Source organism: Phyllostomus hastatus, unplaced genomic scaffold (genome assembly GCF_019186645.2).
Source record: "Phyllostomus hastatus isolate PE091 unplaced genomic scaffold, TTU_PhHast_1.1 phas_contig_210, whole genome shotgun sequence".
Taxonomy (NCBI): Eukaryota; Metazoa; Chordata; class Mammalia; order Chiroptera; family Phyllostomidae; genus Phyllostomus; species Phyllostomus hastatus.
Genome location: NW_025333737.1, coordinates 38,302,841 through 38,322,651, shown reverse-complemented (window position 1 = coordinate 38,322,651; position 19,811 = coordinate 38,302,841). Strand labels below are relative to the sequence as shown.

At 70.1% G+C, this 19,811-nt stretch overlaps 1 protein-coding gene across 1 annotated transcript in view; it reads left to right on the top strand.

Annotated features, from left to right (window-relative positions):
- Positions 1 to 17,816, top strand: part of NPLOC4 (NPL4 homolog, ubiquitin recognition factor) — a 29,749-nt gene extending 11,933 nt beyond the window's left edge. Inside the window, exons 7-17 of the mRNA XM_045836133.1 lie at positions 669 to 792; positions 1,667 to 1,846; positions 2,435 to 2,521; positions 3,250 to 3,321; positions 3,988 to 4,114; positions 6,406 to 6,566; positions 8,598 to 8,669; positions 11,075 to 11,170; positions 12,342 to 12,458; positions 13,464 to 13,566; positions 16,038 to 17,816. Of these exons, the coding sequence (XP_045692089.1) occupies positions 669 to 792; positions 1,667 to 1,846; positions 2,435 to 2,521; positions 3,250 to 3,321; positions 3,988 to 4,114; positions 6,406 to 6,566; positions 8,598 to 8,669; positions 11,075 to 11,170; positions 12,342 to 12,458; positions 13,464 to 13,566; positions 16,038 to 16,195 (1,297 nt within the window). The 3' untranslated portion in view covers positions 16,196 to 17,816. The remainder of the gene's footprint in view (positions 1 to 668; positions 793 to 1,666; positions 1,847 to 2,434; positions 2,522 to 3,249; positions 3,322 to 3,987; positions 4,115 to 6,405; positions 6,567 to 8,597; positions 8,670 to 11,074; positions 11,171 to 12,341; positions 12,459 to 13,463; positions 13,567 to 16,037) is intronic.
- Positions 17,817 to 19,811: the final 1,995 nt, after the last annotated feature.

Sequence of the window (19,811 nt, the reverse complement as noted above, 5' to 3'; positions counted from 1 at the left end):
GAGGACGCCTTTGCCGCGGGGCCGAGCCAGGCTCCCTGCGCGTGAGGGCGTCTTGGAGACGTCTGAGTGCGGGCCCGCGGCGGCGGGGGTGTTCCGGCGCCTGGAGGTGCCGCGTCCCCTCCCGGGGGCACGGGTGAGGTCTTAGGTGCCCGTCAGTGTCTTTTAAGAACCGTTTCATTTTTTCAGTTTGCCAGTGTTTTTCTTTTGCAGTTTCTAGGTTTTTAAAACATTTTTAAGGTTTTGTTTATTTACTTAGAGGGGAAGGGAGGGAAAACAAGAGGGAGAGAGACATTAACGTGTGATGGTTTCCCACCCACTGCCACCCGGGGACCTGGCCCCCCACCCAGGCCTGAGCCCTGACTGGGAGTCGAACCAACAACCCTTTGCTCTGCGGGACCACACCGGCCCCGCTGAGCCCCGCCAGTGGGGGCTCGCAGTGTCCTTGGGAGTCATCACGGGTGTTGGTGGCCGGCAGTGGGGAGTGGAGGGGCCCTCCCAGGACAGCGGGCGGGTGCCCTGCGGGCCGGGCCGCGGCGCCGTCAGCAGACTCCCGCGCCTCCCCCTGCGGCTCCTTCGTGCTGCATCCGGAGCTGTGAGAGGTTCGAGCGTTCCCGGTTCCCGCCGGGCCTCGCACCGTGTCCTGTCCGACTGAGGTGCCTCTCGCTCAGGGGGAAGTTTGTCGCCCTGGAGAACATCAGCTGCAAGATTAAGTCGGGGTGTGAGGGGCACCTGCCGTGGCCCAACGGCATCTGCACCAAGTGCCAGCCCAGCGCCATCACGCTGAACAGACAGGTGAGGCGCCCGGGGGCGGCGGGGGCGGCGGGGGCGGCTGGTTTCCGTGGCGGAGAAGCAAGCGTCTCCGTGGAGAGGGAGGTCTCCGCCGCTCACAGGGCGTGTGACCGTGCAGCAGGTGCGCATGCTTCTGACCGGCCGGCGGACCCCCACTGAGGGTCCTACGCTGCAGACAGGCCTTGCGTGCCCTCCGGCGCTGGCGGGGGGTGGGGCGTCCGCACTGCGATCCGTCGGCCCGTGGGGAGGCAGAACTCTCCCGGCGGCTGCGTGAGGTGCTCAGTGTCTGTGGCTGTGCCGTTTAAGAGGTCGTGTCTCTGGACACTTGCGAAGCACTGTCCTGGGCCGGCCAGCTCAGGGTGCCTGTCCGGGCCGGGCTCGGAGGGGGCTGGGCTGAAGGAGGAGGGAGAGAGCCGAGGAAAGTGGCCGGGGGTCACTCTGGCCGTTTCTGCTCGGAGGCCCAGCCCTGGGGAGCGGCCGGCCGGCCGGAGGCCCTGCGCCCGCATCTGCGCCCGGAGAGCTCCCCGGCGTCCGGGCTGCGGAGGCCCCCCCCCCCACTCCTCCTCCTCCTTCCCTGCCTCTTTCTCGCACTCTTCCTCTGTGAGAGCTGTCCCCTCCTAGAGCTTTTGGAAACCTCCGTTTTCGGTGGCGTTTCAGTAAGACTAACTTGAATGGATGTGCCGAGGGCCCACCTCCACTCAGGGGGGTGGGTGAGAGAGAGAGAGAGAGAGAGAGAGAGAGAGACAAGAGCCAGGTACGGCGTCCACTTTCACCCGTGCGGCGGGTTTAGCCAGCGCCCCCCCACTGGGGTCAGCGTGCAGATCGCACCTGGCCTCGGGCGGGGGGCTCACCCGGCCCGTCGCCGGTGCCTCTGCAGAAGTACAGGCACGTGGACAACATCATGTTCGAGAACCACACGGTGGCCGACCGCTTCCTGGACTTCTGGAGGAAGACGGGCAGCCAGCACTTCGGGTACCTGTACGGCCGCTACACGGAGCACAAGGACATCCCCCTGGGCATCCGGGCCGAGGTGGCCGCCATCTACGAGCCCCCCCAGGTGCGTCTGCCGCCGGCGCCGGCCTCTCCTGGCACCATCCCTCAGGGGGGTGCCCCCCCCACCCCCGGTCCCAGCCGCGTCTGTCTGCTGGCCTCTGTGCTGCGGGCGACACCAGCAGGAGCGGCCCCGCCTGGTTTGTCAGACGAGACCGACCGACGTGGGCAGACCCGGCGAGGGGGCAGGGCGGGCCTGCGGGCTCCGCGCTCCTCCGGGCGACCGGGGCTGGCGCTGCAGCGAGCGTCGTCCTCTGCTGGCCCTGGGCCCGCGGCCGTGAGGCTGCCTGTGGGCCAGCTGGCCCTGAGGGCCTGCCTGGGCACCCCTCTGCCCCGTCGGGGGGCCTCGCTTCAGGAACCCCACAGGGAGCCTTCCCCGTCCCTGGCCGCCGCCCCGCTGTGGGGCCGTGACGTCGTGTCTCCGTGCCCTGCATCTGGGCCAGGAGCCTGGCGCCACTCGAGAGCACTGGGCCTGAGCAGCTCGGGGTTCTGCTGGGGGGCCCCGAGGGGTGCTGGGGCCGGACCGGCAGTGGTGGCGGGGGCTGTGCACTCACCTGGGCCCACCCCCAAGTGTCTCCCCCTTTACACCCAGCAGATCGGGACACAGAACAGTCTGGAGCTGCTCGAGGACCCGAAAGCCGAGGTGGTGGACGAGATCGCTGCCAAACTCGGCCTGAGGAAGGTGCGGCCCTCGGCGGGGCCCGGGCTCTGGTGGGGACGTCCGGGTGGGCGCGGTGGCGGCCGGGCTGCCCCCCGCCCCGGACGGAGTGCCCAGCGAGCGGCACGTGGCCGGGGGCCGGGCGGCAGCTCTGGAGCCTCGTCCGCGTGGTCGGTTGCCAGGAGCTTCTGTGTGTTTCACTATTTTTCCTTAAAGGTTTTATTTACTCCTTTTTATTCGGAGAGGGGAAGGGAAGGAGAGAGGGCGAGGAACGTCAGTGTGTGGCTCCCTCTGCTTCAGGGAGGCCGGGCGGCTCGTGGGCACGGGGGTGGGGCCAGGGGCCGCAGGGCACACAGACCGCCGTGCTCTGCAGCAAGACCCGCTGGGGGGTCCGGCCTGCCCCCAGCCGGGGGGCCGGCCTGAGGGTGCCCTGGTGTCGGGCGTTCCGCACCCTGTGCCCTCTGGCTTCTCCCTCTGCCTGTGCTCCCCCGGCGCCTGCACTGCGGTGCCTGCCTGTGCCTCCTCTCGGCAGTGCGGGCCGTCGTCACGGACACTCCGCTCGTGCTCTTGGCCGCAGGGCCCCGGCCCCGGCACAGCGCTGGGCGTGGGCTCGGCTGACACGTCCGTGAGTGCTGCACGGCTGCCCTCCTCGCCGACCCGGCAGCACCAGCAGCGCGGCTCTCCGGGCAGAGGCCGGGAGGCACCGCCTGCCCCAGGGGGGGACTCAGGAGGGGTTTCCCTCTGCCGTGCAGGTGGGCTGGATATTCACAGACCTGGTCTCGGAGGACACGCGCAAGGGGACGGTCCGGTACAGCCGCAACAAGGTGAGGGGCGGCGGGCCCGCGCACCTGCAGCCCGCTCTAGGAGGGGACTGTGTCCAGCGCCTGTCCCGTGTTCTCGGTGACTCGGGCGGGGCCTGTGGAGTCCCACTCTGCGGAGCACAGCCCCCGGACCTGTGCAGACCGGGCTTTCGGGCGTCAGCTCTGGGGTGGCTGGCGTGGTGCTTCCTGCCTTACTAGTCACCCACGTTTATTTTGTAGTGGATTTATCGGGGTGGTGCTGTTAGTAAAATTGTATGGGTTTCAGGGATACAGTTTTTTTTTTCAGGTTGCATTTATTTATTTTTAGAGGAAGGGAGGGAGGGAAAGAAACATCCATGTGTGGTTGTCTCTCCCGCGCCCCCCACTGGGGACCTGGCCTGCAACCCAGGCGTGTGCCCTGACTGGGGATCAAACCGGCGACTCTTTGGTTCGCAGGCTGGCGCTCAGTCCCCTGAGCCACGCCAGCCGGGGCCCCGCCGTCTGCACGTCACATTGTGTGCCCACCACCCCAAGCCAGGTGTCCTCCGTGAGGCTTGTGTCGGGGCCTCAGTGGCCGGGAGCCTCAGCCTTGGTCCCACCGGGTCTCGGGCGTCTTGTGGTCGCGTCCGGCACGCCCCGCGCGCCCTCCAAGGAAGCCCGCGACTCTTCCCCCGTGACTCTCCCCCCCAGGACACCTACTTCCTGAGCGCGGAGGAGTGCATCACCGCGGGCGACTTCCAGAACAAGCACCCCAACGTCTGCCGGCTCTCCCCGGACGGCCACTTCGGGTCCAAGTTCGTCACCGCGGTGGCCACAGGTGCAGCCGGGCGTCGGGTTGCGCGGGTTCCGGCAGCTCGCGCGCCCCGCCCCTCACGCGGCTGCCGCCCGTCTCTGGCGCGGCTGCGGTCGACCCGGGGAGCGGGCCCGCGGGCGGCGGCGGCGGCGGCTCTTCCGTGTGCGGTTCGCGTCCTGAGCGCGTCGGGCCCGCTGGTCCGGTCCGCACCTGGGGCCGCCTCTGCCCTGGCCAGTGGCCCCGCGGCGGCGGCTCCGCGGGGCCCGGGGGGTGTGCTGGCTCTGCTGCCGGCCGATGGCGTGTGCATGGCGTGTTGTGGCCGAGTGCACGTGTGGCGGTGGGAGATGGGTCTGCAGAGCAGGGACTCCAGTCCTGCTCACGTGCTTGCGCGGCAGCCCTGGGCGGGCCGGCCGCAGGACCGAGTGCTTTACAAGTGGGGGGGGGGGGTTGAAACCTGGGGCGCTGACCCACGCAAACGTAGCCCGGTCGGTTTTCACGGTGGGAACGCCCCCGCGGTCCTGTGCAGGCCTGGCGTCTCCCCGGAGGGCGCTGACCGCTGGGGTCGCGCCTGGTGGCCAGCCCTCCCCGGGTTCCGCAGAAAGTCGCACCGCTCCCCCTGACGACACACGCCCTGCAGGGTGAAGCACCAGTTTGCCGACAGGGCAGACGAGTAGCTAGGCCCCGGGGGCACCATGCCAGTGCCAGGGGACCGGGAAAAAGCGCCTGCCCCCCCCCCCCCGCCCCCCAGGTCGGGCGCCTTCGGACACGAAGGGGCTGCTGAGCTCGGGGGCAGCGGTGGTGCCCCTCCCGCGTGGGCGGGAGCCGCCTGAGCCCGGGCTCCGTGCCGGGTGCGGTCAGGTCCAGTGTCTCGGGGTGGGCGGGAGTTTCAGTCAGGATTCAAGGAAGCCGGTCTCTCAGCTCAGAGCCCTCCCGAGAGGACGTCCGGGGCAGGGCTGTGGCCGGGGGGACCCCTCGGGGCAGGCGAGACCGGGCGCCCGGAAGGGAGCGGAGACGGGGGAACGGGGTCTCTGTGCCGCTCGCCCTCCGCGGCGGCTGGCGTTCCGGGTGCGTCTGTGGGTCCTCCCGCCCGTGAGGCCGGACCCCGTCTTTTTGGAGTGTTGCGTGACTCGCCTCCCCCTGCGGAAGATGGCGGCGCAGCTGCTGTGCCTGCCCACGCACACGGCTCTGACACGGGAAGCTTTGCAGTGGCTGCCGGGAGCATGGGGGGCTGGGGTGGCGAGGAGATGGAGCGGGGCAGCGCGTCCCCGCTCGACCTGCTCGGGCCGCTGCCGGGCCAGGGCCGCACGGTGGCGTCCTTCGGAGACTCTGCCGGGGGGCGGCTGGGGCGGCCGTGTGGGTGTCCTCCTCCGGACGGGGCCGTGGGCCGTGGGCAGCTGTTCGGGGTGCGGGCCCCCCTGACCCGGCCAGGCGGCCTCGGCTTCGACCCCAGCCATTGGCCCCGGCCGCCCCCCGGACCCCCAGAGTGCTCCCTGCCCCCCCGGGCGGCCCGGCCCTTTGGGGCCTGTTTCCGTGGGGGCTGACTGGACCGGCCACAGGCTCGTTGTGTGGGTTGTAGCTGGCTCCTCACGTGGGACCCTGTGGTCCCGCTGCCGGGCCCCTTCCTAGAGCGTCTGGGAACCACAAGTGGTCTGTGCAGTTTTCGCCTCCGAACCGCTCGAGAGCCAGACGCACAGGCCTGGGGCTCCCTCACCCCCGACTCGCTCTGCTCCTGTCGAAGAAACTGAGACCGAGGTGGTGGCAGACAAGCTCTCTGAAGCCGTAAGAGCCGCGGGTGCCGGCGCTGCCCGAGCAGGCCGGGCCCTGGCAGTGCCCGTCTGCGGCAGTGGGCACCGGCCGGGAGCGCCTGCGCCTGGGGACCCGTCTCTGCCCATGAGCTGCCCACGCAGTGACTCTCTGCCTTGTCCTCGCGTCCAGGCCCCCGGGGGCGTCACGAGTGTGTACCGAGAGGGGCCTGGGGGGCACTGGGTGTGCGGTGAAGGCACTGCCCCGGGCGGCACCCACAGCTCCTGAGCGTGGCGGCCACGCAGGCCTCCCCCCGGTGGACAGGAGCGCTGCCGCCATCCTCACTGGGGGCGCCCCGGCCCCACTGTCTGCCTGCGGGAGCGCCCACCCGCTCCCTCGGGCACTGCGCACCGGGCTCCTGCGTCCCTGGTGTCGAGCGGCGCCCAGCGGGGGCTGGAGAATGGTCACCGGCCTCGTCCTGCTCAGGCCCCTCGCGGCGCTGCCGTCCAGCGTGCCGGAGCGTCCCCGCGGTCTCTCACGGCGGTCTCTCCCTCCCCCCGCCCCCCCGGCAGGTGGCCCCGACAACCAGGTGCACTTCGAGGGCTACCAGGTGTCCAACCAGTGCATGGCGCTGGTCCGGGACGAGTGCCTGCTGCCCTGCAAGGACGCCCCCGAGCTCGGCTACGCCAAGGAGTCCAGCAGCGAGCAGTACGTGCCCGATGTGTTTTATAAGGTAACAGCCCAGCGGAGCGCAGGCTTCGAGCGGACGGAGGACGGTGTGGACGCCAGTCAGCCGGGCCTGGGCTGGTGCGGTGCCTTCTGGGCACGTGGGCCCCTCGCCGGTCAGCCTGAGGGCAGAGGCCTCCCGTCCCAGGTCGAGGCGCGGCGGGTCCTGGACGTGGGTGTGTGGCTAGTCGCCAGGCCGTCCCGAGGGCGCCGCGGCGTCAGCGGGCGGCCCAGACACGGGCCCGTCCGCTCTGAGCCTCCGCTCGCGGGAGAGCTGCAGACGCTCTGTTCGTGGGGGGACACCGTCTGGGCGTGAGGCCGTGGGAACCTCTGCTCCTGGCCCCCCGGTGCCTCGCTCCCGGTGGGCTCAGAACTGCTGACGTCTCGGGAGCTGCCCCCCGAGGATGGAGACGCCTCCCTCCCAGCGCCTCGCACCTGACGCTGGCCGACACCCGAGGACGGTGGCTGCCTTGCAGGCGGGCGGGTGGGGCTCGGACCGGCTGGCGGGACCCTCGGAGGGCAGGCCGGGGCGGGGGAGGCAGGCGGCCCTGTTTTCTCCCCCAGGGAGGGGAGGGCACGGCAGGGGAGGGCAGCACCTTGACCTTCCTGGGGAGCAGAGAGGTGCGGTTGGGTCGTCAGACGGGAGAGCGAGCAGCTGGCTGGACACAGCCCGAGGGGGCGTCTGACGAGGACCCTCCCGGAGGCAGGGGCACCGGGAGCAGGTGCTGGGAGGCGGGCCTGCGGGCTGGAGCCGCATCAGCCCTGAGACGGCGTCCAGACGGGCCCGTCCCATGCGGGTCGTTGCGGGTTCTCTCGTAGGGGCAGGCTCATGGTTTTGGAAGTGGTGGTTCCATTGGGTCTGGTTCCTGCCTCCCACGAAGTCTCCTCCGCGGAGACACTGCCGCTGCGGGGCCCAGCACCCGCTCCGCGGGCTCCCATCCTGGGGTGCTCTGCGGAGCGGGGGGCGGGCTGTGGGGGTGGGCCCAGCCAGACTGCTGCCTGGAGGGGGCGAGGGGGACGAGTCCTCCCCTGACCGGCGGGGGCCGGCAGCTGCCCAGGAAGCAGGCAGACGGCCGGGCGTGGTGTCCAGGGCGGTGTCCCTGGGGGGCGGGCACGCCTGCGGGGACTGCTGGTGAGGTGGCTGGGCCCCTCTCTGGGAGCGTGGGCAGATGTGTTCCCGTGGCGGCGCTGTCGGGTGTGAGCGGGGAGGGGAGGGAGGTGTGGGCAGACTGAGGCGTGCGGCCTCCGGAGGGGCCCTGCGTGCGGAGGCGCGGCTGTGTGGGGGTGCTGTGTGCCACCCCCCCGCTTGGCGTCCATTCGGGTCTGAGAGCTGTAACGGACGCAGACTTTTATAGAGGACCCCGTGATTGGAAACCACGGACGGGTGATTTATACGCGACCCCGTGAGTGATTTATGGGGTGTTAAGTGATGATTTAGATAGAAAACTTGGCCCTTCCTGCAGAACCTTTAATGAAAAGCATCGGTCCTCGTGACTTTCTCTGGAGCTCCGTCTGAACACGGCGTGTTTGACATAAATCAGGTCTAATTGTCACTTTGTGATGGATGACCATATGCTGGCCGTTTTCCCCATAATTAAACTTTATGTTCCGTGCGTCTGACAAAGCAAAACAAGTTTGGGCTTTGACGGATCGGTGGTGGGCGCAGCGTGTGCGTGCGTGTGTGTGTGTGCGTGCGCGTGTGCACGCGCTGGCTTCAGTGGTGTGTGAGCACCGAGTTTCTGTGAGTCAGGGTTTCAGAGGTGTCCGGCCACTGAGAACTAGCATTTGGACCTGGGACCGAGAGCTCGTGGAGGTGGGGTGCGGCCCGGGCGGGGGGGCCCCGGGGGGCCCAGGGGCGCGCCGTCACAAAGAAAGGGGGGGGCATCAGAAAAGGCACGTTTTCCCTTCTTCTCATGTGCCCCCCCACCTCGCCCCCCGGCCCCGGGAGAGCACTGCGGGGATGTGTCCAGGGGAGACGGGGAGGGAGCCCCCGCTGGTCAGTGGGGCCCGCTCACGCTGCCCCCGTTTCCCGTTTCAGGACATAGACAAGTTCGGCAACGAGATCACCCAGCTGGCCCGCCCGCTGCCCGTGGAGTATCTGATCATCGACGTGAGTGCGCGCGCCCGCCGGGCTCCCCGAGGGGCGGGTGGGGGCCGTGCAGCCCCTGCCTGCGCAGCACCGGCGTCCGGGGCTGGGGTGGTTGTCACGCTCCTGGCGTCCCTGAGAAGCTCCCCATTTTAGGGGCTTTTTCTGTTAGTGTCCGGTTGTTGTGTTCCGCCCCCCGTAAAATCAACTTCCGGGTTAGCTTCTCTAACCTCAAGTACAACGCAGGACCACCCACCAGTCACGCGTGGCATTGCGGGCACGGCCCTGGTCACAGCTGCTGCCACGGCCGGGCTCCTGGGGGGCCCTCGGCCTGCACTGGTCCCCGAGGGGCTTGGCCATGCTCTGCCCTCGAGTCGGCGGCACGTGGCTCCCTGGGGGACTCGCGGAGCCGGGCGGGCCCCTGGCTGCCGTGTGTCTTCGGGGCCTCCGCTCCTGTCTGCGCGCCGGCTCTGGGCACAGAGACGTGGCCCCGGACCAGGCGCCGACCGCTGCAGGACGAGAGCCAGCGCGCCCTGCGGCTGCCTGCCAGGACCCGTTCGGGCCGCGCTGGGCCCGGGGTGGCCCGCGCTGCAGGCTGTGCAGTGGGTCCCCAGGAGCCGAGCCTGCCGGCGGTGCTGCGTCCGGTTGACAGCCCCTGAGCACGTACTGACTGCCCAGGCCGCAAGGGCGTCTGCGTTCTGGACGGCCTGGGGCGTGGTTAGGAGGCGGGCAGGTTGATGGACGCTCGGGGTGTTGGCGTGATCTGAAGCCGGCCGTCCGAGCTCTTCTCCCCCAGCAGCTTCCCGTCCCCCCCCCCCGAGAAGGGGCTAGGTCCTCGCCTTGGTGCCTCGACTTGGTTGCAGGGGCCGGCGAGGGGGCTGGGTCCTGGGGCACCCCCGCTGTCCGTGCCTGTGGAAGGGGCTTTGCGGCCCCCAATAGCAGGCTGGCAGCTGTGCGCAGCTCCCCGCCCGGCCCCAGGCCCACAGCCGAGCCGGGGCTGTCTGCGGTCCTTCAGCCTTGCGGCCAGGCAGCTGTTCTCGGGGGAGGGGGGAGAGGCGTCCCCCGGATCCTGTGGGGGTTTTCTGGGGGTGCCCGGTGTCAGCTGGTCGTCCCTGAGCTGGGGGGAGATGGCTTAAGCACAGGAGGAGGTGCTTGATGCCCTGCGCCCTTCCCCGCGAGTCCCGGACTGGCGCTGAGCCCGCCGGGGGCGTCGGGTCAGACAGGCCCTGCTCCGGCCTCCCTGCGGGGGTGGGGCTGAGCCCTCCACGGGCTTTGTTTCGGCAGCACGGACACCCTGCCACCGTCTCACGCGCCGTGACAGCAGCTGAGACTGCCCCCCGTGCGTGCAGCCCGTCTGAGGGCTGCACAGCTCTGAGTGTTTCCTCCTCAGTGCGGCCTCGGGGTGCAGGTGCCCGGGGGCGTCTTCACCTGGCCAGGTGAGCAAGGAGGCCTGGGCACCGTGGCTGGGCCCGTGCCCTTTGCCACAAGACCACACGGTGTGGTCAGTGAGGCGAGATCACAGCCAGTCCCTGCCCTTGCCTTGCTGGTGGGGAGCATGGCGCAGCGGCATCGTCACTGCTGAGAAACAGCCCCCGGACGACGCAGGAGAGCCGCCCCTCATGCCGTGCGGCCGCCCGGAGGGGCCACATGGTGGTCTCGGTGCCCCTGGCAGGGAGGTGGGGGGAGCGGGGAGGTGGGCGGGCTTCTGCCAGGAGGAGGGAGAAACCACGTTGCTCCTGGCACACTGAGCACGGGCCACGCGGCTGCTGGGGTCACACTCCAGGTCTCACTCGCCCTCCGTTGGCGCCACAGCCCGTCTGAGCCACACGCGGGCTGAGGCATGCTCCGGACCCAGGCTCTTGACTCCAGGTGGCTCGTGGGGGGCGAGGGGAGCTGTGCCCGCACCCCGGAGGCCTTGCTTCCCCCCCCGCCCTGACCCTGGGGAGCAGGGCCTGGGGGCCCCGAGGGCCTCGGAAAGCTGGCTGGGGACGCCGGGCCCTGAGCCCGTCGGGCTGGTCCCCACGCGCCTGCGGACCCAGGGGTGGGAACAGGCAGCTCCTGAGACGCCGCCTCACCCCTCGGGGCCGGGCCTGTGGCTCACCCACCCTCAGGCTCACCCAGGGCCACGTGGGCAGCTGGGCGGGGGGGGGGCACGGCGGGTTGTCCCCCGGAAGCCACCCCCCACCCCGCGGGCCGACACCGTAGGGCCTCCCCAGCGCTGGTCTGTCGCGGAGGCTGGCGGACAGAAACCGCCCACGTGGGGCATGAGCCTGGGAGCTGTCAGAGTCTGTGTTTCGGGGGGGGCCGTGGCCAATGCGTCCTCATCCTCGGGGTGCGGCTGCTGCGACCCGGCTTGCCGGCGCCGTGAGGGGGCCCACCCTTGCTCTCTGCACAGCTGGCTCACCCGGGTCTGGCTCTCTGCTCACCAGATCACGACGACTTTCCCCAAGGACCCCGTTCACACGTTTTCTACTTCGCAAAACCCGTTCCCCATCGAGAACCGGGACGTGCTGGGTGAGACACAGGTGAGCTCTCCGTCCGCGGGGGCGCAATGCCAGGTGGCCCCTGCCTGCTCGCCCGGTGCCGGCGCTGCTGTCCCCCGGCCCTGCTCTCAGTCCTGTGCGCGTCCAGTGGGCCTCGCCTTCGACTCCGTCGGCCGCCAGGAGCCCCTGTCCCACCCGGGTGACGTTAGCCACCAGGGCAAATCCCACCAGCCCTCGAGCTGTGGGTCTCCTAAGAGCACCATCCCTTTTTTTTTTTCCTGTAAGATTTTATTCGTTTTTAGATGGAGGGGAAGAGAGGGAGAAAGAAAGGGAGGGAAATATCCATGTGTGGTTGCCTCTCACCTAGGTAGGCTTGCAACCTAGACATGTGCCCTGACTGGGAATCGAACCGGTGACCCTTTGGTTCGCAGGCCCGTGCTCAGTCCCCTGAGCCACACCAGCCAGGGCAAGAGGACCATTTTTAGTTGACCCCTCCCCCCCCAAAAAAAACAACAACTTGTCACTTCATGTCTCCTTATGACATTTCCTTGCTCGCTTGTGGGTAGCGTCATCTCTCTTGTGGAGCTGTCTCGCGGTGTGTCAGGGGCGGCCCCACCGGCCACCCGTGCGGAACCGGGCTCGGCCAGAGGGGGTCTCCAGGGGGTTTTCTCCCGACGCGGTGGCTGTTGACAGCACCTCCCTGACACTGTGGTCTCCGCCCTGCCCGTCTGCCTGGGGACTCGGTGCTTGCAGGGGCCCAAGCCACTTGCTCAGGTGGCGCAGCGGGCCTCCTGTGTTTGGTCTGGCTGAGGGCTGAGTCTGTGTTACACAAGCCACACACACACACACACACACACTCTCTCTCTCTCTCTCTCTCTCTCTCTCTCTCTCTCCCCCTCTCTCTCTCTCTCTCTCCCCTGCCCGGAGTCGGCTGCCCCGGGCCGTGCAGCTCGGCGGGAGAGACGGCGCGTGGGTCTCCTGGCCCTCGCCACTGAATGAGAGGGTGGGCCCCGGTGTGCGAGCGGCTCACGGCCAGGGTTGCCGACACACCGAGGGGCCACTGCTCTGTCCGGGGTCCCTGTGGGCGGGCATCGGAGGAGGGAGCGGCGCGCCTGTCCCCCGGAGCGTGTGCAGCTGGGTCTGGGGAGAAGGGCTGTGCTCTGGGAGCTGCCACGGAGCCTGCGTCTGCTTCCCCCCGCGCCCCCCCCCCCAGGACTTCCACAGCCTGGCCACCTACCTGTCGCAGAATACCTCCTCCATGTTCCTGGACACCGTAGCCGACTTCCACCTGCTGCTCTTCCTGGTCACCAACGAAGTCATGCCTCTGCAGGTACGGCCTGGGCGCCGGGCGCCGGCGGTCCCGGGGGTGCGGCTGCACGGCGCTGCCTCTGCTCCTGGCCCAGAGCCGCGGTCGCAGGCCCCACACGTCCTGTGGCGGTGACCCTGCGCAAGGGGCTTGCTGGCTGGAAGGGGGGGCGTGTGCACGCTGAGTGTTTGTGCTGAGACAGCGTCTGAGCATCGCCCTCCGGCTCTGACCTGTGGGACGCAGCCATGGTCAGCTCTGTGTCCCCCGGCACGGAGCTGGAGAGACGCCACGGAAAACTCCTGTCCCGGCCGCCCAGGACCAGAGCCCCTGCTTCTGCCCCGTCTCCTTCCTCCCGGATCCGCTCCCCGCTCCTGCGCCCAGGCAGCCGGCCAGCGCCGCGCCCCACCCCGCCCCGAGTGCACGGCATCGCAACTGGCTTCCGTCAGACACTCTGGGGGGGCGAGGGGGGGCCTGTGCAGGTGGCAGCCGCTCTCTGCGCCGTGCAGGCCGGGGCCCCATCAGGGCCTCTCACGGGGTGGCAGGCGCTGCTTGTGGTCACCGCCCAGCATCGCTCTCCGCGGCTCCTGTCCCAGCTCCTGAAGGCTACGGGCCTCTCGTGCACACGGTCCCGGTTCTCCGCCTCGGGACCCGGGAGGCCCGGGCTGGAGTGCGTGTTTGCAGGTGTGACTGCGCAGGTGCAGGTGCAGGTGCAGGAGCCGAGGGGGTGTGAGCAGAGATGGACTCAGGACCAAGGCTCCTGTCCATCCTCAGGAACCCGGAGGCCGGGATCCTCTGGTCTGGGCCGTGCCAGCTGGCACAGCAGTGGCGTGGGCCGTTTTGGGGGAGTTCAGAGTCTAGCCCTTGTCCGTGTGGACGGAAGGGGGCGCATTTGTCGCGTCGGTGGCGGCCTGTGAGGCTTCTGCGTGCCCTCTGCAGTGTGTCGAGGTTTCGGGGAGGAGGAGACCTGCGAGCAGGGGCCCCTGCGCCACAGCCGGAGCGCGTGGGGACCCCTCTGCCGGCTTCTTGCAGGACAGCATCAGCCTCCTGCTGGAGGCCGTGCGGACCAGGGACGAGGAGCTGGCGCAGACGTGGAAGAAGTCCGAGCAGTGGGCCACCATCGAGCAGCTCTGCAGTAAGTGGGCTCCCTGTCTCGGTCTCCCGCGCGCGCCCTCACGCGCCCACTGCCCGGGGCCGAGCCCCCAGGCTGCTCCCTGTATCCCAGAAGCCTGACCCCAGGCGCTCTCTGACAGCCGCTGGGGGCGCTCGGCGGGCGCAGAGGGGCTCTGCCAGGGCCCCTGGGCTCTCTCTACGGCGACCCAGGTGCCGGGAGGGCCTCGGGTCTCAGGGACGCTGCTCCGCGGGGTGTGGCTCACTGCGGCGCACGCGCACCTCTACGCACCTTCGGGGCAACGGGAGAGCCGCGGCCCCAGAGACAGAACCCTGCCGGCCACGCAGGTGCCGGGGGCGCGGAACCTTTGGTTTCCTCGGGCTGTGCTCTGTCCCGCCGGTCCTCGCGCTCCCGTGGTGGACAAGGGAGCCGAGGCCCAGCGAACACGGGGTCTCTGCCCGAGGAGCTGCGGGACCCCGCCGCCAGCAGGAGCCCGGTCCGCCCCCGGGGGCAGGCGCAGCCTCCGCCCGGGGGTGTGGGAGGTGCTGGCGGGCCCCCCACCCAGAGGCCTTGGGGGTGCGTCCGGAGAACTGTGCGTGCCCGGCTCTCAGGCTGGCGGACCGGGTCTGCAGCCGCAGCCGGCCGAGGACCGCCGTGGGGCTGCGCCGCCGCAGCCAGGGAGACACACGCTGTCCGGCCCCGGAACTCCCTGCGGCCCTGCGAGCCCTCGAGCCCGCGTGCGCGGCGGCGTGCTCCGTCGCTTTCTTGCGCAGCGGGGGCGTGGCCAGCTCACGTGCACGTGCCCCCGCCCTCGCGCTCTGAGGTGCCGCCCAGGTGCAGAGGCGGGGGCGGGCTGGTCCCCTCAGCAGAGCCCCGCGGCTTCCGGTCCTCGGTGGACAGTGGTGTGCTGGCCGTTGCGCTCGGCACCTGGTCTCTCTCACGCCCACGGGGCGGGCTGTCCCGGCTGCGCCACGCGCGGAGGGAAGGCGCAGGGGGCGGTCCCGGGGCCCCGCAGGGAGGGCAGGTCGGGCGGGGGGCCGTCTGCAGACGCGCTGGCCCCGGGGGGCGTCAGGAAAGCCAGGTCTGAGGGGATCTGCCTGAGCCCTGGGCGTGTCTGCCACCCGCGGAGACCCCAGCCCGCAGCGGTGGCCCCAGGGGGGTCATAGCCGTGCTGCCGCGGAGCCTGCCTCGCGGTGCGCATGAAATCCCGGGACGGGGGGGGGGGTGTCTCTGAGAGCCGCCCTCGGCCCGAGGAACTGAGTGCAGGCAGGCGGAAGGACGTGCAGGTGGAAGGGCTCGGTGTGTCTTAGGAAGTCGGTTTCCCTGGAACGGACGAGCGCGGCCCCGGGCCCCACAGGACGAGCCCGTGGGGCAGGAGAGTTAGGAGACGGCGCTGGGAGGCAGGGGCGCAGCGGGTGGGAGGCAGGGCACCCCCCCCCCTTTCCGAGCTGCCTCTGAGTAAACGGGCGGTGAGCGGTGGGCGGCGGGCGCGGAGGCCTGCGGGACAGCGAGGGGAGAGCCCGCTGGGGCCTGGGTGCGGAAAACGGCCTGGTCCCCACGGGCACGCGGTGCGGAGGCCTGCTGGAGACGGGCCGCGGCCCCTCGGTGGACGCCGGAGCGGCAGGCTCCTCGAGCCTCTTCGGGCCCTGGGGTCGGACGGAGGGAAACGCCGACCACGGAAGACCCCTCCGTGGGGCTCGATCAGAACCGAACCCTCGCGCTCCCCGGCGGTCAGTCGGAGACGAGGGGGTGGCCAGGCCTAGGCCGGGAGGAGACACCCGAGACGCGTGTCCGTGCCAGGCGTGCCCCCGACCCGCAGCAGGTCTGCCTGCACCGGCGTCGCGCCGGGGGGTGTTGTCCTCCCCGGTGACGCTGGCTGCGATGTCACGGGGGGGGGGGGGGTTGTCAGCTCCCTCGTAACCTCTGGGAGCACCACCTCACGTGTGTGCCCCCCGCCGACCGGCGTCGTGGCGCGGGGCGGTAGAGAGTGCTGCGCGGTGGGGGCCGGGGAAGGAGCAGCGTGGGAGAGGGCGGGGCGGGACTCGGACGGTGCACACGGGCAGAGACAGTCGGGCCGGCAGCACAGGTGGCCGTGCGGGGGGTGCGGATGGAAAGAGGTGCCGCAGTAGTGTTTGGGAGGCCGTGGCACGGCCCGGTGAGTCCGTGCACGGCTGTGAGAGTGAGCTCGGCCCACCTGGGTGTTCACCGGGGACCTGTGCAAGAGTGCTGGTGCAGCTCCACTCACGTGGCTCAGGAGTGGGAACGCCCCGGGGGGCGGGCGGTGTGGGCAGGGGCCTCTGTCGCAGGGCGGCCGACAGCAGCTGCGTTCAGTGGGGCTCTAGGTGCGACCAGGGTGCCCGCAGCGGGGGTCCCTGGGCCTCGTTGGCCTGGGACAGGTGCTTTCGCGGTTCCCTAGGCAGGGAGGTAGGTCCAGACGGGCAAACGTCTTCTCCGTGCAGAATCACTGAGCTCTGCTTCTCTCCCCCACCCCGCAGGCACCGTCGGGGTGCAGCTTCCGGGCCTCCAGGAGTACGGAGCCGTCGGGGGCTCCTCGCACGCCACCGCGGCCGCCATGTGGGCCTGTGAGCACTGCACCTTCATGAACCAGCCGGGCACCGGCCACTGCGAGATGTGCAGCCTCCCCAGGACCTAGTGCCACCCCAGCCCTCTCTGACGCAGGGTCGTGGAGCCGTGCCCCACGGTGGGCAGCCCTGGAGGGCAGGGCAGGGGGCCTGCCCTGGGGCCTCTGGCTCCCGAAGCCTCGGCACCAGGCTTCCCTGAAGAACGGAGTCGGGCCGGGGCTCTCCGGCCGAACCCAGGCTCCTCGTGGAGGAGCAGGGCAGCCCCACGGGCGCCTCGATGTGTCCGCCTGCGGAGAAGGGCGGGGTGCTTGCTGTGGCCACCGGCCCCCCCTCCTCTGGATGCCGTTAGTTCTTGCCCTCCCCTGGCTGTGGGCGGGGCTCTCGCTGGCCTCTGTGCCCTGCTGCCCTGGGGCAGAGCCTGCCTGCAGGGGCAACTTCTCCCCTTTCGGTAGCCAGCGTCCGGTGGCTGCGCGAGTGGCCACGGGCCAGCCGGCCTCCGTCTGCTTGGTCTGCAGTTTCCTCGCCACCCACCCCTGTCCTGCTCTCAGCCGACGTCCAGGTGGGACCGTGGAGTCGGCGCCGGTTGTAACAACAGTTATCAGTGATCCCCGCCCCGGAGACTTCTATTTATTTTTTTCTGAGATAAAAGCTGCATCAAAGGGGAGTGAGAGAGACTAGTTCCACTTCTTCCCTCCAGTGCACCCCTGTGGGCGTGTGCAGGGTGGGAGGGAGGGTGGGGCCCTCAGTCAGGTCTCCTTGGGAGTGAACCTCAGTGCCTGAGACTCTTCTGCCTGACCTCGTGGCCGCGGGGGCCACAGAAACGAGCTCCTGGCCCGGGGCAGAGCGGTGGCTCCAGCCGGGCGGAGGCTGCTGGCCGGGTTGCACGGGGTGAGCTGGGTTGTCTGGGACTGGAAGCTCTGGGCCCTTTGCCCCCCCGCACAGTCCTGCCCTCCCCGGCCTCTGCACAGTGGCATGGCCACTGAGGGCCCTGTGGTGAGGTCACGGGGGCGGGGGTTGGAAGGTCACTGCTGTGCCGATGGTGAGTCCGGCCATCCCAGGACAGAGGCCGTGCGCTGTGGGGTCCCCACATGTCCTCTGTGGCTGGGCCCTGCCCCGGGCGCCTGTGGGCGTGCTGACGCCTCTTTGCCTTAACAAGAGCCCGGCTTCTGAGCCGCTCCGCAGGAGAGGCCGGTCCAGACCGGCTGCCGAGGGCCCTCACTGCCTGCTGGGGGCCGGGCCAGCCCGTGGGCCCCTCCTCCTCAGGCTGTGCACAAGAGCGGTCGGGCATCGGCCTTGGTGGCCGCAAGAGCACTGCTGGGCACCTCCAGGTCCCGCAGTGTAGACCTGTCTGCTCTCGGTGACAGGAGCCAGTCGGCCTGGTCTGGCCGGGGCGGCCCATCCAAAGCACAGCCACCTACAGAGGACTCTGGTTGTGCCCCTAGCAAGCGCATTGGCCAGAGCTCCGGACCCTGAGGTCCGGCCCGGCCCCCGGACGCGAGGCTGCGGGCCACCCTGCGCTCCGCTGCGCTCCTTGGACCTGGCCCCCAGGGGCGCCTCGGCGAGCTCCCGCCCTCTCCACCGCAGCCCCTGCCCACCGCGGCCCCCTCGCTGCCCAGCCCCGGCGCCCACACACCTCGTTTGTCTCCGTCTGTCTTCTAGCGAAAGAAAAAGCGTTGTGACTTCTCCGCTCTGGCTTCGAGTCGCTCTTTGTTTGTTCCGTAACGCACTTCCTTCCAGCGTCCAAAGACAGCCAGGGCTCGGCCCAGGCAGCCCGGCCACCTCCTCTCGGGCAGGGAAGGGGCCCCGCACCCAGCGCGTGCACCTGGCCAGGGAGCACCGCCAGCCGCCTCCGACCAGCCTGCTCCTGCCCGGCCCGCCCGCTCCTCGCCGCTCGGGCCGCGCGGTGGTGGGCTCGGCGGCTCAGCGCTGCCGGACGCGGCCCTGCCGTGGGTCTAATAAAAGCACCTGAAGCGCTGCCGGCCTTCCCTGTCGTCCTGGCCCGGGGGCCCCTCCCTGCACCCTGAGCCTCGGGGCCAGTTCCTGTGGCCCGGGGTCAGGTCCGGACCACTGTGGGGAAGGGGCCCTGCTGCCCCACCCGGGCTCCTGGTGCCTGTCCTGCCTGCCCCCCACCCGCGTGGCTGCTCCAGGCCTCTGCGCGCCGGGACAGGCGTGTGGGGCCAAGTGGCCGGTGAAGGACGAAGCCCGGGCTCCCCGGAGGTGCAGGGGAAGGGGCCGCGGGTGACAGAGCTGGCTGGGTGGCCCGACACTGGGTTTGGTGCCGGCCTCACACGCCCCGCTGGGGCCCAGGTCCCCGTGCCGGGTGGGCTTCTGTGTCCCCACCCGGGACTCGCAGTGGGCAGCCCCACGCCTGTCACCCCACGCGCGGTGGCAGTGCTGGCACGTCTCAGGTTCGTGATGTGAGTCCTCAACGTGAGCAGGTTCCCGGACCGCCCCCGAGACGCCAAGCGAACGGGAGTGTCCTGCTCAGAAACAGGACTCGGGGTCCTGCCCTGCTCTCCTTGCCCCTGTGCCCTGGGGGCCGCGCCCAGCACAGCGTGAAGCCTCGTCCCTGCACTCACTGCTTCCTCCTGGGTGGGGCCGCGGTCTGTCCTGGGGAAGGTTCTCCCGCCTCCGAGGTTGGCATGCAGACCGCTGACCGCCTGCGACCAGGAGAGCGCGCCCTGCACACCCCCTCAGGTGTCCGCCTGGCCGCAGCCCTCGGCCCACCTCTCACCCCCAGGGTGGGCACTCAAGGCCCCGCGATGTCTGTGTGGGCTGGTGGTGCCCGTGGGTCCTCGTGTTGCCCGTGCAGGCTTGCCCGCTGGCCTTGGAGCAGCAGGGAGTGGGGCGGAGGGGCTGCCCGCCCGCCCGCCCGGCAGTGTTTGGAGGGACATTCCCCCACCCCCCACCCCATTTTGGGAGAGCAGCCCTCCCCTGGGAGGGCGGGTCTGTGGCTCACAGGCTTGGTGAGCAGGGCAGCTCGGGACACCCGTGCCCGTGGAGGTGGGGAGTGGGGCGGGGGGACATCACCAGAAAGCATGCGGCCCTCCCTGTCCCAGCATCCCGGACGCGTTTCACGCCCACAGACCAGGAAGCAGAAGGGGCAGACACTGCAAACGCCACACCTTGTGTGCATCCCAGCACGCAGGGACGGGAGGGCCGCCTCTGTCTGGCGCCCCCCGGGTGCAGTGCCCACACCCCTGGACACGGCGTGAGAATTTGGCTACCGGTTCTTCGTGTTTGGCAGGCACAGCAGCCTAGCTTCCAAGCCCAGGGAGCACTTGGCAGCCGGGCCCCTTCACCGTGCCTGGCCACGCCCCCCACGTGCCTCTCCCGGGGGTTCTTGGAGACTGTCCCATTGGCTCCTTGAAGGAGAGGGGTGTGGCTGGCGTCTGCAGGCGCCTTGCAGGGTGCTCGGGGTCTCCCAGTTGCTCCTCGGAAGAAAGCTCCGGGCCCCTCTCCGGGCAGCACCTCTCCGGAGCCCTGGAGGACAGGAGAGGAAGCAGTCCGGTGGGGGCGGAGGTGACTCGCCCGACGCCCCTCTCCGCCCCTGGCTGATGGCTGGCGACCGCCCCAAAGCCGTTGTCCCCTCAAACCCACACACCACGCACAGCTTGCGTCCAGGCACGGGGAAAGGAGGTGCTTCGTCCACAGTGGGCTCAGCCGGCCAGAGGGACCCAGCCCTAG